Here is a 17,548-nt window from a genome sequence, read left to right on the forward strand (position 1 = left end):
ACTTCTGTAAGATAGCAGGCAAAGATACCAGTCCTGTAGAACCCCAAAGCATTATCTGATTCCTGCTAATGTTCTGAAGAGTATCTGACCAGGTTTGTTTAAGATGCAAGGTAAAGTCAAATAGCTGATGCTGTATGACAACCAACTGAGATGCTTATCTGAACATTAATCTGCATTTTTTATATGATAGCTAGTTTTTTCTTCAATTTCCTTCCTCTCACAGGCTCTTCTTCTTCTGTGATAAACTTTGTATAAGACCCCATCTTTTTGGCCAAACAGAAGCACCATCTTTCAGAGACTGTCACTATTAAGTAAGCTTTGCTCTTGCTAATAACAAAGCAGACCTCTACCCTTAGATCAGCCCAGTCTTCATCATATTTAAAAAAGTTTTTCTCCTAGACATAGCACTGAATTTTAACCTCTTATCTAAGCAAGATAAGGGAGAAGCTAACAAAGTTTCTGCTGCCCATTAGCTGCTAGTATCTTCTATCTCACTGGCAGGCTTCAGAACATGACCTGGTACTGACACAGCATTAAATATAATGCTCTGGTGGATGACCACCACCTGTCTAGACAAGTGAAGTACATTCATATTCATCCCGATTACTACTGATCACCCAAATAAGCCTGTCTGCTCTAAAATGCTGCCTAGGTGACCACAAACATCCTTAAATAGCTAATGACCTTCCTCTTTTTCTTACCTCAGAAGGTCACAATGGGTAATTGTTCCTCCACCTCTAAAGCCTGCAAGACACTGTCCTCTCCAAGTTTCTCAACATCTGTATGAAGTTGGGTGAGAATTATGGAGAACAAAGAAGTACCTGCAATATGTAGATGACTTCTCCTTCAGTCCAGTATAAGCAGCACTGTGTCTCAGCTTTCTCAATACAAAGGCAGCAAAGTCACCTGAATGAAGAGCATCAGACTCAAGCTGAATCCAATCAAGATAGAGATTACAATAAGATGGAAGTGCTCTGAAGAACTTGCCTCTTTAACATCATTCAGATTGTTGGATTAGCCTGCAGTTTTGGGCTCTGTTTTGGATGCCCACAATGGCCACTTCATTTATGATTGTCCAGAAAATTAGGTTGGCCATAGCCTATCAGATGTAGGCCTGGACACTAATTATGTATTTGACTTCCAGTTTGATTCTTGCAAGTTGTTAAGGCTGAAACATACCTCAAAGAAGCCCCAATTACTACCAAATGCAGTATCCTCCTAACCTGGGTCACCATGAAAACTTCTCCCCCTATGCTGTGCTCTGCATTAACTCCCCATTGAAAAGCATCTAGTTTGAGGACTTTGAGTGTCAAGACTTTGTGGTTAGGACTGCTACCTGAGAAAGCACCTTTTCCATTGCAACTGTGACCTTGCGTGATGGCTGCATTCCATCAGAAAAAACTCCTAACCAGCAGGCCGGCTCAGGAATGCAGAAGACTATTTCCACAGGCACAGGACCTAAATTCTGGAATTTTCTGCTGCAAGAAATAAGAGCGATCTACAGACCTTACCATATGCAGGACTAGATGCAAAACTCATTTCTTCAACTTTACTTCCCCCAATAATTTGTCCATGAGCATCGTAGATCCACTCTCATAATTTTAGTAAGTTGTATTTAGAATCATAGGACTGGAAGGGAATTTGAGAGGTCATCTAGTCCAGTCCCCTGCACCCATGGCAGGACTAAGTACTATCTAGACCATCCCTGACAGGTGTTTGTCTAACCTGCTCTTAAAAATCTCCAATGATGGAGATTCCACAACCTCCCTAGGCAATTTATCCCAGTGCTTAACCCCCCGAAAGGGAATTTTTCCTAATATCCAACCTAAACCTCGCTTGCTGCAATTTAAGCCCATTGCTTCTTGTCCTATTCTCAGAAGTTAAAAATAGCCATTTTTCTCCCTCCTCCTTGTAACAACCTGTTATGTACTTGAAAACAGTTATGACCCCTCTGTCTTCTCTTTTCCAAACCAAACCCATTTTTTAATCTTCCCTCATAGGTAATGTTTTCTAGACCTTTAATCATTTTTGTTGCTCTTCTCTGGACTTTCTCCAATTTGTCCATCTTTCCTGAAATGTGGTGCCCAGAACTGGACACAGTACTCCAGTTGAGGCCTAATCAGTGTGCTGTAGAGCAGAATTATTACTTCTTGTGTTTTGCTTACAACACTCCTGCTAATACATCCCAGAATGATGTTTGTTTTTTTTTTTTTTTTTTGCAACAGTGTTACTCTGACTCATGTTTAACTTGTATCTAAACTGTATTCGTAACTACTTATTGCTGATTTTCTCATTCTACTGCTCTAGAATTTCTTTTTAACTATTAGAACTTCAGTGAGAGTATAGTAGCTTACAAGCCTGTCAGATGCAATCTTTTCTTTGTTCAAAGGAGACCGTCTGCCCAAATAATATGAGGAGAAAATTTAACACCCATTTTTTTTTCTGCTAGTACATTGTAAACATCCATGAGAACTTGAAATGTCCTATTACACTTCTTACTGTATTTGTTGCTAGGAAGTAGTGATACTATGAAATCTCTAGTGAAAGTTCAAAGCAGCTTTAAGAGAAAAATATACACAATTTCTAGTATAGCAATATCTGTCAACACAAAGGGTTTTCCGATTACTTATTTAATGGGGTTAATCAAAATGCTGGTGTAAAGCTTAGTCATGTATAATCTTGAAGTTTTAAAACATTTAGTGCTTTTGAAAGGGGCTGGTTTGACAGCTCGAGAGCACTGAACTGTTACCACAGCAGGCTCAGTGGCTGTGGAAGCTTCTCCATGCTGTCCTGCCCATCCCGTGGAGGGCCATCCCTGTCCTGGAGGGACCACTTAGGAGTGAAGCAGTAAATATTTCCATGATCATTCAATCTTTGGCATGTCAGAATAAGGGCTCCTCTTTCACCTGGTAGTTTTGGGCTAACAGTCATCTTATTGTAGCTGGCAGAAGCAGATCTAAGGGTGCTTATAAACAGCTCTACAATTTGTGTAATAGTTTCAGAACTTAGTTTTTCAACATAGGAGAGTCATATTGTAAGAACAGAGGTATTTTATTGTTTGGGCAAAGTGAGAATAAGCTGGATATAGTGATACTTCTAGATTTGTATATATTCACTATAACAAAACCTACTTCATTAAGGAACTGACTCTGCCATTGGTTTAAATAGCAGCAGAACTCTCATGCCACAGTGGTACACTTTCAGATCTTAGTAATTGCCTATGCCACCCTGAAACTTCAGAAAATCTGTGTAGTATGTACACAAGGAAAATACAGAACATGTTTTGTTTTTGATTTTGTGTATTGTGACAGTTCAAAACAGAAGTAGCAAGACTTTCAGTGGGTGTCAAATTTGGTGTCAGACAAATGATGGTCAAGGGTGAGGGCTCTAGCCTAGGGCTCCTGTGACCCAGGTTCAGTACCCTGTTCCACTGCAGTCTTCTATGTGAACTTAGGCACAGATCCTCAAAGGTATTTAGGCACCTAACTCCCATTGATTTCAACTGAATTCAAATAAATACCTTTGAGGATTTGGCCCTTAGCCTCTCTCTATTTTGGTGCCCTATGTGTAATCTGGGGATAATAGCACATCTAAAATTGTGAGGTGTTCAGATACTACAGCAAAGGAGGTAATACAAGTACCTTATTGTTTTATATCAACCAAGAGGAGGAGTGACAAACGAAACAAATTAAATACAAACAGAGGAAAAACAGATTTTAATAACCTTATAAAAATACAACATATAATTAACCTGTCAGTTTGTTGCTGCTTCAGTGTCACATGAGTATCATTAGAAGGAGTCTTAAACGCTACACTTGTCTATGTCCTGTTTCCAGCAACATGCTTTCTAGGAGTAGTTTACTGCTGTTTTCAATATAGGGCTGGTACAACCAAGATGATAAATAAACCATCATAAGATCTTGGTCAGCAGTATGAGCAATCTCTTGCGCAATCGTTTGCTTAAGTCGTAGTTCCTTCTTGTACATTTCAGTGAGCTTGACAGAAATCTCATCTGAAACGGATTGAACAATTATACACACTATTTCTAATCATATATAAGCAACTCTGAAAATAATAAATCAATACTTGTTATACTAATCATTTTTTTAAAAAAATAGCTATTACAGTATACAAGCTTTTATAACTAGCCTCTCTTCTTTAGGTAAGTCAGCCATCCTGATCTTAACAAGAGTTAACAGTCCTTTCATTGCAATATGAAATGCCAAATTTATTGCTCATGTATTGGATATATTTCTACACACAGATGTATAAAATCTCCTTTTATTTCTACATCTCAACAGCAGTGTCTTAGAACCAGCTATAAAAATGGTACTATTTTAAGCCATTTCTTTAAAGGGACATGGTTTAAAAATGTAAAGGTCTTACAATACTTTGAATAAAAATTCTGCATAAATGTTCTGGATACCTTGATATTTTTGGGCAACTAAACCATAATCTGCATACTATAGAAACCCAAATAGTGCGAGTGCATGAGCATCAGGAAGTAATACTGATCTGTTTAACTAACTACACTATTTGTGAGAGTGAAGAATAAATGGTGAAAATAGTTTGAAACTGGAATGTTTGTCTAATGTACGGAGTTACTAGTAATGCTGGTAAGGATATTTTTTAAAATGTATCTGGCTATTGTCCCTTGAATTGTTCAACCCAGTAAGTGAACAAAATATTTGATAATAAGGGGCCATGGCTGCATTCCTTGTTCACCCAAAATTCCCATGGAATTCAGCCAGAATTGTAGGTAAAATTATTACAACCACATTTCTTTGGACTTTTTCAATAAGAGAGGGTCCAGCACATCCCCTTTCCCCTGCCAGTCTTCTGGTTGGCAGATACCAAGACATGAGAATCCCACTATTCTAGGGCAGTGAACTGAGGAGCGGGGGACACACTGCACAAAATAACTACTTCCAATTAATCAGAGAAACACATCTGTTGCCATCCAGTTCCTGAGTTCCAAGAGTTGTAAAACTGCAGTAATGCTACTTGTCAGACAGATGCACTTCAAGCCTGGTAGGTTTTTTTAGGTTGTTAAATAACTGGAAGGGCAGAGAAGGCCTCACCTATACTTTGTCACTAAGTGAATGCTGGAAGGATCTATATTCCCTATTTTTGGTGACAGAGAGCAATGAGCCTTCTCCTTCCTCAGTCTGTTCATCCTCTGGATCAGAGCCCCTTTAAAACTCTTCTGTAACTGACAATTAACTGAGGTGGGACTCCCATCTCTCACCTAAGAATAAGCCCCATTCTACAAATTGGACTGTAAAATAGGACTCATTGCTTCCAGACAGGAGAGATTTTCGCTCTTTGTATAGGGAGTAGCTATTGCAGCTTTGACACTTCTAGCAGCTGCAGATGCTTGTTTTAACTGGATCTGTCTGTATGTCTTAACACTGTAATTATGTGTGAGTTGCTTTGCAATTTACATGAACTGTCAGCGGCAATAACCTCAGTCAGTGGTTCACAAACTTATTTGATTGTGCCCCCTTCTTTGTGGCTGTAGTTGTTTGTGCCCCCTCCCTTAGATACATATACTATTGCCCAGGGAGAATGAAGAACAGCCGCTGCTGGCTAGGCACCCAGCTCTGAAGGCAGCATTGTGCTAGCAGCAGTGCAGAAGTAAAGGTGGCAAAGTGATATTTGTCAATATCACTTTTCATGGCAGACTTCATGCCCCATTGCCACCCTTACTTCTGCCTCACCAAGGGGCTGACAGCTGGAGCTGCTGCTATCTTCAGGTGAGGGACTGTGGGAGGAGGGGCAGGAGAGCCGGAACCTGGGCTACCTCCCAGTGAGGGCTGGGGATGGGGGGAAGAGAAGGGGAGAAGGAGAGCTCTAATAGTGGGGCTCCATCTAGCTCCTTTATCCCCTTCTCCCAGGTGTGCACAGTCCTTCTGCAGGAGCCCCAGGCGGCTGGGGCTAACAGCCAGGGCTCTTTTCTTTTCTTTTTTTTTTTTTTAAAGGCTCACATCTCCCTTGACACATTCCCACACCTCCCTACGAAGGTGCGCCCCATAGTTTGAGAATCACTGCTTTAAGTTAATTGATGCAGTAACTTATCTATTGCTTACTCATTTAGAAAGACAGACTCTCTCACTACAAAAGGCAAAGTTACAATCTTATCTAGATCAAAGTTAACAGGGCATATTTTTCAGTTCTTCTAAATTACTATTTCAATTTCAAATGACATCAAATGTCTTTTAAAATGCTCCTTATTGGGAAATACTAATGGATAACTTACAAGTAAACAATATTCTACTTACAGAAGTACATAGTGGGCCATGTGTGAAAGAGTGGTATCCTGCAATCTCCACTTTCATAATGGTATGTTTCTAAGTCACAAATTCCTTTAGTAGTTGAACATAGTTTTTCCATTTTCAGTTGTATTTTTGCCTGAGAATGATGAGAGTTTCAAGTTAATAAACATTTGAGGCATTTATGCTACTAAGATCTTACAAGTATTAACTATTAACGAAGTTCAAAACCACTTTGTGACTACCTCAACCAGATTCATGAAATTTCTAATTCGCTTTTATGGCTGCAAACAATAGCTATTATATTATGGGGGGAGGGATAGCTCAGTGGTTTGAGCATTGGCCTGCTAAACCCAGGGTTGTGAGTTCAATCCTTAAGGGGGCCATTTAGGGATCGGGGTAAGAAATCAGGGATTGGTCCTGCTTTGAGCAGGGGGTGGACTAGATGACCTCCTGAGGTCCCTTCCAACTCTGATATTCTAATTCTTTTAGTGGGACTAATATAGAGATTTCATGTGACAAACACTTGGTGTTTCAAACATTGCATATACAGTTTTACTTCTATTTTGAATATTTCCCTATCTTTAGTTTTCTTTTTCAATCCTAAATCCAAGTTTACCACAGAGAAAGTTTGGTAAAGCTCTATCTCGATAGTCTTGTTTTTCTTCCTTTATAACAATTTAGTACTGGTGAAAGGGGCTGGATTGAGAGTGAAAGTTGCTCTTTCCTACAGAACAAGTACAGCACAGGCACTGAAAGTGCAAGCTTCTCTGCCAACGTCCCCCAGCCTTAACCTGGTAGGACCACCTCTAGGTATGGAAAAACAGTTCAGTCTCTATGCCATTTCAATCTTTTACTCCCTCCGAAGACTGCCAATAATTAGGATAGTCAGTGCTAACTGCAGTGTGCGCACTTTTCCATACCAGTAGTCCTGAAGTATTAGAAAGGTAGAACGGAATTAACTATTGTGCATTATCAAAGGTAACAACTGACAGAGCTAACCAATAGGTCTCAAAATGTAACCGTAAACAGACAATCATCATTCAGTAAGTCTGTTTCTACTGGGGTCCTGGAGGGATAGGTTCTTAACCCTATGCTATTTAATATTTTTATCAATGATGTGGAAGAAAACATAGAATAATCACTGATAAAGTTTGCAGATGACACAAAAATTGGAGGTGGGGTACATAATGAAGAGGACAGGTCACTGATTCAGAGCAATCTGGAGTGGTTGGTAAACTGGGTGTAAGCACACTATGTCTTTTTAATATGGCTAAATGTATATACAGCTAGGAACAAAGAATGTAGGCCATACTTATAGGATGGGGGAAGGATGTGACTGAAAAAGATTTGGGGGTTGTAGAGGATAATCAGCTGAATGTGAGCTCCCGGTGTGACACTGTGGCCAAAAGAGCTAATGTGATCCGGGGATGCATAAACAGGGGAATCTGAGGAGTAGAGAGGTTATTTTATCTCTGTATTTGGTACTGCTGTGACTGCTGCTGGAATATTGTGTCCTGTTCTGATGCATGTCATTCAAGAAGAATGTTGATAAATTGGAGTGGGTTCAGAGAAGAGCTACAAGAATGATTAGAAAACCTGCCTTATGGTGACTGAGCTTCTTGAGTCCATCTGTTTAGCTTAACAAAGAGATGGTTAAAGGGTGACTTGATTATAGTCTATAAGTGTCTATACAGGGAATAAATATTTTAAAAGGGCTCTTCAATGTAACAGAGAAAGGTATAACATGACCCAGTGGCTGGAAGCTGAAGCTAGACAACTTCAGACTGGAAATAAGGTGTAAAATTTTAATGGTGAGAGTAATTAACTACTGGAACAATTAACTAAGGGTCTAGTGCATTTTTTATCACTGACAATTTTTAAATCAAGATTAAATCAAGATCTTTTAAATCATAAAAGATATGCTCTAGGAATCATTTTGGGGAAGTTCTATGGTCAGTGTTATACAGGAGGTAGATGATCACAATAGTCCCATCTGGCTTTGAAATCTATGAAACCATTAATAACATCATTGAGGCTGGTAGCAGCATCTTACAGTAAAGAATTTAGTAGCATCATGGTCATGCTGTAAACTCCTGAATATATATTGTACATATGATTACAAACAGTGGAAAATAATGTATATATGCATTGTCCAATCCACCACAAGATGCTTAGACTTTAATTGCTCAACAGGAACGACAACTTACTTACATCAGTGCATTTAATGGGCTAAGTCATGACAGTAACTCAAACTAAGAAACGGAAGCATTACTCTTACTTTCTCCAGAGAACCAAACTTGATGGGGAATCTGGAGTATTTTCCTGCTAATACCAATCATTGGAATTTTCTCAAGTTTGCACAGAACTACTCAATCTATCATCATACCAATATCATTTTAATAGGCATTTTTCTTTATAGCTAAGGGATATTAAAGTTATTCTAATTAAGAAATAAAATTCAGAATAAGTTAACATGAAATTATTTCTGCAAAGTGAAAAGGCTGTACATTTTTTCTTTTGATTTGTATTACTTTTTCTCTATTTTTAATTTAGGTTAACTATACCATTCTGAAGGTATGAACTACTATTACAGTAGGAACATCACTTATCTTTACCTGTATCGGCTATTTCCAAAATTATTGAGGTGACCATTCATAACAGTGTGTCCACTCATTAAGTAGGTTAGATAACAAATATCCACTGTTCCCTAAAGAGATGGGAACTGTAACACAGAACTGGACGATTGGAAATTATGAATTATGTCCAATCAAACAAAATATAGTTCTTAGGTTGTGTTTACACTGCTTTCAGAAATATGAATACAACATGTGGACATACCCAATCTAACTTTATTTAGCTAGCGTGAATAATAATAGCAGTGAAGCTGTAGCTGCATGGGATTGCTGGTCCTGTATGTACACAGGGTCCCAGGTGGGGTTGTACAGCCTGTGCAGCTGTGCTTAACTTCTATTGTTACTTGAACTAGATTAAAGCTAGCTTGGGTAGCCTATACGTGCTGCGATCACACCTCTAATTGCTGCATAGACATATGCTTATTGCTACCACATCATATTAGGTCTGAACTGTTCTATCCTCTTTCTAACTTGATGTTTGTTTTGTTTTGAAGATGGGGAAAGTTTAGGATTAGAAAGAATAAACAATAGGTACAATATTGGCATTGTATTATTTTGCAGAATATTTTTGTAGGGAATATACAGTTTGAAAGATCAATGAATGAACATTACCATGTTTTCCAAGGTCCCAAGCAATTCTGCACAGAACATCTCAAGTTCTTCATTATAGTCTGGAGACAGCTTTCCACAGTCAGAGGCAATGTTGTCACATTCTATCTCCAGCTTGTTATCTTTAAATCTAAACAAAAGCATATATTAGTGCAAATACCTCTGCACACCTTTACTCACATAGACTGTAGGAATTTAAAATCTATGCTATCCTCTATACTACTAACAAAAGGCTTGAGACTACAAGCCCTTTCTCACATGAGTAGTACAAAGGAATTGCTATACAGGATTAGATGAGTGGTTTAGCTAGTTCAGTGTTCAACTGTGGCTAGTACCAGATGGTTCAAAGTACAAGAATCCTACCTTAGGCAATTAAGGAATAGTCTGTCCACCAGAAAAAGGAAAGTTTCTTCCTAATGCCCATTAGTTACACGTTGTCTTACGTTCTGAAGCAGGCATTATGTCCCTTCCAAAGTTATTGGCTTTTTAAAAACTTTACTATTGTAATTTTGTTATTCATGTGAATGGCCAATCCCTTTTTTAATCCTGCAAAGCTCTTGACCTCAGTGATATCTCGTAACATTGACTTGTGTGTCACAGAAAACTCACCCGAGTAAGCGTTTGTAGGCTCAAGCTGTAATTTTGTAATTCAGCATTTTAAATATTTAATATTTGTTTATTATTTGTATGTATAAAAACATTTTGCTGCAAATACAGCTCTTATGAGGTTATCCAATTTTTATCTTAAACAGCCTTACCTGAATTTCAATATTTTGATTTTATACAATCACAAAATGCTAGTGGTATAGAATATGAAGCCTGTCCACCCTGTTGGTTTTTTTTTTTTTTGTAAAGCTTCCCAATCAGGAAAACAAACTAGTTTCACAGTAAAAGTGACCTACGTTGTCATTATTTGCAAGCCCTGTTAACATACTCACTGTGTGCCAATTTTCAAGTTTACAATTTTGTTTGCAGTACTAAATCCATTATTATTCAGGGTCTCCCATTTCATCATTAAATTATGCCAGTCTGCTGCGTTATCTTTAATTTTTCTTGCACTGACAGATAAAACAGGTCTTTTTGGAGCAACAGCTGCAGGACTCTTTGTTGCTTTAAAAAAGAGAGAGAGAGAAAATGCAAACTGGTAAAAATCTACAATAACAAATCAATTAACTGTTTTATGTTGTCATTACAGCTGTATGTGGCTGCATGCAGTATTTTCCTTGCTGTTCTGTTCCTGAATGCTGACTCAGTAAAATGTAGTTTACAGGTACCCTACTAACTTTAATCATAAATAAAGTTTCTAGCCTTTCACCATCAGTGTAAAATAACCACATTCTTAGGGTATTGAAAAAAATAAACTGCATGTTGAGGTATTCCATTAAAACACCTAACTAATGCTGTAAAACCACTAATAAGCAATCCTAGAGTATTTTGCCAATACAAGTAATGGCTATGTTTTCTGAAGTCAAATTTTAATGTAGCACTTCTTGGCAAGAAGTCACTAACTCTGTTAGGACTCAGTCCTTTTCGTAGTAGTCTCTATCATGAATATTTCAGTACGTTTGCCCAGGCCAGGAAGCACTATGTGTGAAATCCTGGCACTACTGCAGGCAATGGGAGTTCTGCCATTGACTTAAATAGGGCCAAAACGTCACCTTATATTTTTTACAGGATTTTAATGACAATGCAAGGCTTTGATGTTGCAAAAATTTATATACATGATTAATTTTACACAGGTGAGCATCAATGGAACATCGATTCGATGGAACTACTCATCTATGTAAAAAGAAAAGGAGTACTTGTGGCACCTTAGAGACTAAGAAATTTATTTGAGCATAAGCTTTCGTGAGCTACAGTTCACTTCATCGATGAAATGAGTGTAGCTCACAAAAGCTTATGCTCAAAGAAATTTCTTAGTCTCTAAGGTGCCACAAGTACTCCTTTTCTTTTTGCGAATACAGACTAACACGGCTGCTACTCTGAAACCTGTCATCTATGTAGTTACTCATATTTGCAATCATTGCAGATTCAAATGATAACCTATTTCTGTCCTCAACTTTGCTGTTCATCACATAAACAGTTTCTGGACATTAGCAAAGCAAGCTCAGATTTCAGAGGTAGTGTTTCTAGTAATAATAATGTTATTTATAAACATACACTGAGTGTGACCGTACATACAATTGATGCTAATTCTCTACACAGCTAAATTATTTTTCATCGAAGGATCTCAAAGTGCTTCACGAACATTAAAACTAACAACGCTGACACTTTAATGGTAATTTGTTAAAATACAATATTAACAGCCAAGGAAGCGGGGGGGGGGGGAGAAGAAACTTTTAGAAGGCCCCTCATTTTTGAAGACTCTGTGGTTTCAGTGTGATCGAGGCCCCACAGCTGCAGCCCGCGCTGGCAGATCTCCTTCACGTTTGAAAATGTAACGGTAGTAACGGAATATCACTAACGAAATGCGCGTGCAGCCTGGCTCAGGTGCCCGGGGAAGGGCGGCGCCAGAACCGGGCTTACCATGAGAAGGCAGCGCCCCTGTGCGCGCACGCGGCGGGTACCCGACCCCCGGCGCTGGAGACAGACACCCACCCCTCCTCCCATGGGCTCCAGGCCTCACTCACCTGCCATGTCCCGAGCCCCGCCGCGATAGGGCCCCCGGCCGGGCCGCGCCCCGCCTTCCCTCGGAAGTGCGCTCACGTCCGGCCCCGCCCGTCCTGGGCCCAGCCGCCGTTGCTCAGCCGCGCCCGGTCCGGCGGCTTAGTCTTCCCTCTCCGGGGGGCCTCGGAGAGGCAGCCTCCGCCCGGCCGGGAGACATGAGGGCCCCGGCCCCTTGCTGAGGTGAGTCAGGCAGCCGCCGCTCAGGGCTTCTCCTCACGCCTCCACCCCTTCTCTCCATCAGCCCTTCCCCCAGCCGCCCCTTTTCCCTTCCTGTGCCCCCCACGTCCCCCTGCCCCCTTACAGCTCTGTCGCTGGGGCTCCAGCAGAGGCTGAAATAGGGAAACTCCCCACCCCACGGCTCCCCTCTGCTGTTGGAAACAGCCTAAGAGGTGGGGGTCGCTCGCCCGCCCCTCTGCGAGGCTGGGGATACTTGCACCCGCTTTGAACTCTGCTTCCCTCGGTGAGCAAAGGGCCTGGAGGCGCTTGGGAGCCCCGCTTCATTTCATCCTTCAGCAGCCCTGTGAAGCCGCTGCTCTGCGGTTTGCTGCCTGTCGAGCTCCCCGCATGGGGAATCTGTTGCGCATGGCCGGTACCGGTGTGGTGGTCCGGATTCGGCTAATCCGGTAAATTTATCCTGCAAACATTGTAAAACCTGGGGTGGCGTTAGGAAGATGTATGCGGCGCGGTTGTAACCGTGTCGGTCCCAGGATATTAGAGAGAAGCTGGGGGAGGTAATACTCACAGAAGCTGGTCCAGTAAAGATATTACCTCGCCTCCCTTGGCTTGCTAATTAGAAAGATGCCTAGCTTCACGCTCCCCATCCCACTTTTTATTTCTTCGGAGGGTGGAGTGGGAAACTTCTTTTTTTAAAATTTGAGAATTAAATACAAAGAAAATGAAATCAACTTCCTAACCAAATTTCTCTGCGGTGTGTCTTAAAACAGATTGCAGAGTGTGGGGATGGAGGCAGGACAGTGAATGTCAAGCTATTTAATGGCAGGTTTCAGAGTAGCAGCCGTGTTAGTCTGTATTCGCAAAAAGAAAAGGAGTACTTGTGGCACCTTAGAGACTAACCAATTTATGTGAGCATAAATAAGCTATTTAATAATAGTTTAAAATGTGCTGACTTGTGCTTATTTTTATAAATAAGAAATTTAGTTAATAAAGTCTTGTAACATGGTTGGGACATCACAACAAGGTTGCTGCTGTAGTTAAAGCCACAAATCGGAAACTTATTTTAAGCTAAACTGTAAATAAACTTTGCATGCCCACTTTCATAAATGTAATTCCCAGTTCTTAGGTCACATGAGTGCTTTTAAGTAACATTTGTTACTTTCCTTAGTGTCTCTGCAAAAAGATTTTGTGGGGGAGAACTATTGCAATTTGACATGGGCTAGAGGATTAGAGTGGACAATGAGCTATAGGTAACTTATTATTTTAAATATGGAAGCTTAGTTTTTGTTCAGCTGCTGTCATACGTGCAACACAATAACATTGAAATGTTTTTAAAGTTGCTAGTTTTTTTTGTAAACACCTTAGAAATGAATGATTATGAAAAAAGGTGATATTGCAAACTAATGACATGATCCTGCAACCTCTTATGCATGTGCTTACCTTTAAACTCATGAGTAATTCCACTGAGTTCAGTCAGGCTATTGACGTAAGTAAAGTTAAGCGTTCTGTAAGTTTCAGTAGGATTGGAATCTAAATACACTGTGGAAGTGTCCAAAGATGGGGACTGTTAATCGTACTTGTGATTTGTTTGACTCCTTCAAATATTCACAGTATCAGTCTTGTGAATGTGAGGGTTCATTTCTTTAAGATTAAAATAATCTTGAGTAGTTTGAAGTTTAGTTTTTCAGTTAACATTTTTTGAACCAATTGAAAGGATGGTGATGTAGTTATTTGTGCAACAGGACAGTATTTCTACGCTTTCATGCTTTTTGAATCTCTGTATCTTTGTTTCAGATGGTGAATATGCATTGCCTATGGGGGTACAAGGTGGACTACTCTAAAAGTTCTTGTCAATGAGCATTTTGTATTATATAAAAATATATTTACACATAGTTTGGATTTATAACTAGGAAGCCAAACAAAAATAAAAATCTTAGTAACATCTGTATATATTAATTTTGTCTAAATCTAAGCTTCCACTGGCTCTTTAAACACACACAACAATGGAAAGTCTGCAACCTTTTTGAAATTTTCTGAGGCGACACTTTTAAAATCATTGACAGTATCCTGATGTTAGAACTGTAAGATTTTTGAAGACTACATTTTAAATGGGATGTAAACTATTGATTTAAAAAAAAAAAAAAATGTAGGTGCCAAATCTGAAAACCTAATAATGAGCGCGTAGGGGCACAAGTTGAGTTGCCCCTTAAATAATTTGGAAAACTATTTTATTACCATTTATACTCCTATAGTGCACAGAGGCCCCAGTTGAGGCTAGGGCCCATTGTACTAGGTGCTGTGCATATACATAACAAGAGATGGTCCATGCCCTAAAGAACTTAAATCTAAATAGATAAAACAAAGGGTGAAAAAGGGGAAATATTGTACAGACAGGGACTGAGGCACAGAGAGATGCAATAATTTCCTTGCAGTCCCAAAATCTGTGGCAAAGCATGGAATCAAATCCTCATCTCCTGATTCCCAGTCTTGTGTCTTAATTACAAGATATCTTCCTTTTCACTGTTTCACAGCTGTTGAGCCAGAGTCCCCATTATGGAGACTAGAGAAGTAGTAGTAGAGAAGTAATGGCCAGAGATACTGGCTGTGGTTTTTGTGGATGGAAAAGGAGGGAGCGCCTTTTCTTCATGGGGCTGTGCAATGCATCATAAGTAAGGTTAAGATTTATTCATGGGTATTTTTAGTAAAAGTCATGGACAGGGCCCGTGACCTGTCCATGACTTTTACTAAAAATATATATACCCTGACTAAATCTTGGGTACTCTGGAGGCGGGGCTCCAGGGGCGCTCTGGACGCACATGGTGGCCTGACACTGCCCCAGCAGTGAACGGTGCAGCTGGCCCTGTGGTCAGTGGCACCGGTGGCTGCAGAAGTCACTGAGGTCCCAGAAAGTCACAGAATCTGTGATTTCTGTGACCTCTGTGACAGACCTGCAGCCTTAATCGTAAGGCACTTCATGTTTCTTATATTTCCACTGCAAAATCTCTTATTTACCCTGCTCTGATTTGTCACATATGGCAATCATGTTCTTGAAAATGGCAATTGCTGATTCCACTGAATATGCAGAACCATTCCTAAAATTGGTCTGGGACAACAGGTTATGCCAACCATTTGTCTTCAGTTTCCCTGTTACTATTAATGAAGGGGGAAAGTACTGTGTATGCTTATTCATAAGCTGAATTTTTTTAGTAAAAAAAGGGAAGCACCAGAGAAGGGGGTCGGCTTATGAACGGGTACAGAGAGGGAGAGGTGGGACACAGCCCCTCCCCCAAACAGAGGGCGCAAGGAGAGGCAGCACAGCCAGCAGAGCTAGAAGGGAAGAGGTGGGAACAGAGTCTGTCTGCTTCTGGCCATGCTGCTCTCCCCCCAGCCTCCAAAGCAGCTGCAGCTCCAGGGCTGGCAGGCTGCAGCTGTGCTGCTTGGCCCCGCCCACCGGAGCATGCTGTGGCCATGCCCCCCGGCCCAGCTCGCTGGAACATGCTGCGGCCGCACCGCCCAGTCTGGCCTGCTGGAGCTGCTCCATCCAGGCCAGAGACATCCTCCCCAGATAAGGTGGGAAGGGATGGGATGGGGAGAGTGTGGGGGTCCTGGGGTGGGGTCATGGGGGGGGTGGTCACAGGGGTTACTCCCCTGACCACCAGCTTCTCCCCACAACCAAAAAAATTTTCCTGCCACTTGCTGTCCCGGCCCGCCAGGGTAAGGAACTGGCAGGCCGGGACACTTTGTTTACTTAGGTTTACCTCCGGGCCTGCGGACGCTCAAGATAAACAAACCATCTCGGCCTGCCAGTGGCTTATCCTCATGGCCTGGGAGCCAAAGTGTGCTGACCCCTGAATTATAGGGTTGGCTTATGAATGGGTCATAAAATTTTTCCATTTTTACTTCTCCATGGGAGGGTGGGGAGAGTCAGCTTCTAAACAAAGTGGCTTGTGATCAAGTATACACGGTAGATACAAATGCTGTCCTCGAATAATCAATAAAGAAAGCATGTGTGGCCCAAAGATCGCTGTCCAATAATTTAAACTCAGGCTGTATGTTTGAAACCTGATTCTCCTCTGTCTTGAGCTTTTATGTTTGTGCAAAGAGGTTATAAAATATGGCCATTTTGATTGTGGAGTGTTTTATAATTTTGCATTCATTTTTCACAGAGGTAAGTGATTGTGCAAGGCAGTGACGATTGGACCCATTTGTTTAATAACCTACAAAACAAACACATATTTTCATTGTTTAAAAAAAAACAAATGAGGACTCTTCAGCTTTGGAGTATCTCAAAGTCCTGTGAAGCTGAACTGTGTAACTACTAGAAAATGAAACTGCCTAAACTGTTTTTAATTGTGCAAGCCAAATGTTGCACAAAGAGTCAAAAGTAGATTTGTTTTTCTGATAACTATTACTTTTAACAATCTTGGGTTGAGGTAGGAATTCATGTAAAGGACTGAGGAGGAGACTTCTAATCTGATTTCTTCCTGTGTACATTAAGCCACCACTATCCTCCAGCTCAAAAACAAATAAACACACACTACTAAAACAGCAACAAAAACTTCCCTGGTAGTCATGGATCCCAAAATTCTTCTAGTCCTGACTTTGCCATTTACTTGTTGTATGGTCCAGAACAATTAGTTTAGGCACTGCTCGTACTAACTATTTCAAGCAGGTGTACCCCTGCACCCATGCAGATGGCCCAGGGGTCTTCTCAGGTGGGACAGCTTGCAGGATCAAGGCCACTTTCAGATTCTGATGAAGTGAGCTGTAGCGCACGAAAGCTCATGCTCAAATAAATTGGTTAGTCTCTAAGGTGCCACAAGTACTCCTTTTCTTTCAGCCTATAAAGTGGGGGGGAAATAATATTCAAATATCTCACAAGGGTATTGTAAGATGATAAACTAAACCTCACAAGCACAAACACTGCTGATGTACTTTTTATAAACACTTCTTAAATTATAAAATGAACTATGACTTGTGTTGGAGAAAGCCAAAGTGAATTCTCAGAAGTTCTGTCTTAAGACATAGTGCCTGAGCCAATCCTTACTTTCATGAATAGTTTCACTGGAGTCAGTGGGAGAATTCATATGAGAGCAGTTTGTCACAAAGGCCCAATAATCTGTGATAGTGTTGTTTAATATTTGAATGTATGACAGAGTCTCTGGAGACTTTTATAGTATTTTTAAGTAA

The 17,548-nt window shown here is 40.6% G+C and overlaps 2 protein-coding genes across 5 annotated transcripts in view; one reads left to right on the forward strand and one right to left on the reverse strand.

Moving 5' to 3' along the window:
* Positions 1-3,699: 3,699 nt before the first annotated feature.
* Positions 3,700-12,222, reverse strand: CINP (cyclin dependent kinase 2 interacting protein). Of its 2 annotated transcripts, none has more exons than XM_077819397.1 (5): positions 12,148-12,222; positions 10,456-10,627; positions 9,521-9,647; positions 6,282-6,411; positions 3,700-4,012 (listed from the first exon to the last, which is right to left on the reverse strand). In XM_077819397.1, the coding sequence occupies exons 1-5, from the start codon at positions 12,152-12,154 to the stop codon at positions 3,810-3,812; spliced, it is 639 nt and encodes a 212-aa protein (XP_077675523.1). In that variant the 5' UTR covers positions 12,155-12,222; the 3' UTR covers positions 3,700-3,809. The 2 variants fall into 2 exon arrangements, with proteins under 2 accessions (XP_077675523.1, XP_077675524.1); XM_077819398.1 differs by having other exon boundaries at positions 12,044-12,170.
* An 11-nt stretch (positions 12,223-12,233) lies between these two features.
* TECPR2 (tectonin beta-propeller repeat containing 2) overlaps positions 12,234-17,548 on the forward strand; it is a 67,368-nt gene continuing 62,053 nt past the window's right edge. For 2 of the 3 annotated variants that reach the window (XM_077819392.1, XM_077819393.1), the window contains exon 1: positions 12,237-12,364. The gene's annotated coding sequence lies outside the window, so the exon portion shown is untranslated. Of the gene's footprint in view, positions 12,365-17,548 lie in introns of all 3 variants that reach the window. The other variant, XR_013346434.1, reaches the window with a different exon arrangement.

The sequence above is a fragment of the Eretmochelys imbricata genome, chromosome 6 (genome assembly GCF_965152235.1).
Source record: "Eretmochelys imbricata isolate rEreImb1 chromosome 6, rEreImb1.hap1, whole genome shotgun sequence".
Taxonomy (NCBI): domain Eukaryota; kingdom Metazoa; phylum Chordata; order Testudines; family Cheloniidae; genus Eretmochelys; species Eretmochelys imbricata.

Bases quoted from the DNA above. Each gene is read 5' to 3' on its own strand.
- CINP (XM_077819397.1), bottom strand. The intron at 9,648-10,455 runs GTGAGTATGTTA...GCTTTTGTTTAG, and splicing joins AACTTGAAAATTGGCACACA to ATTTAAAGATAACAAGCTGG. The intron at 6,412-9,520 runs GTAATGTTCATT...CATCATTCTCAG, and splicing joins TTGGGACCTTGGAAAACATG to GCAAAAATACAACTGAAAAT.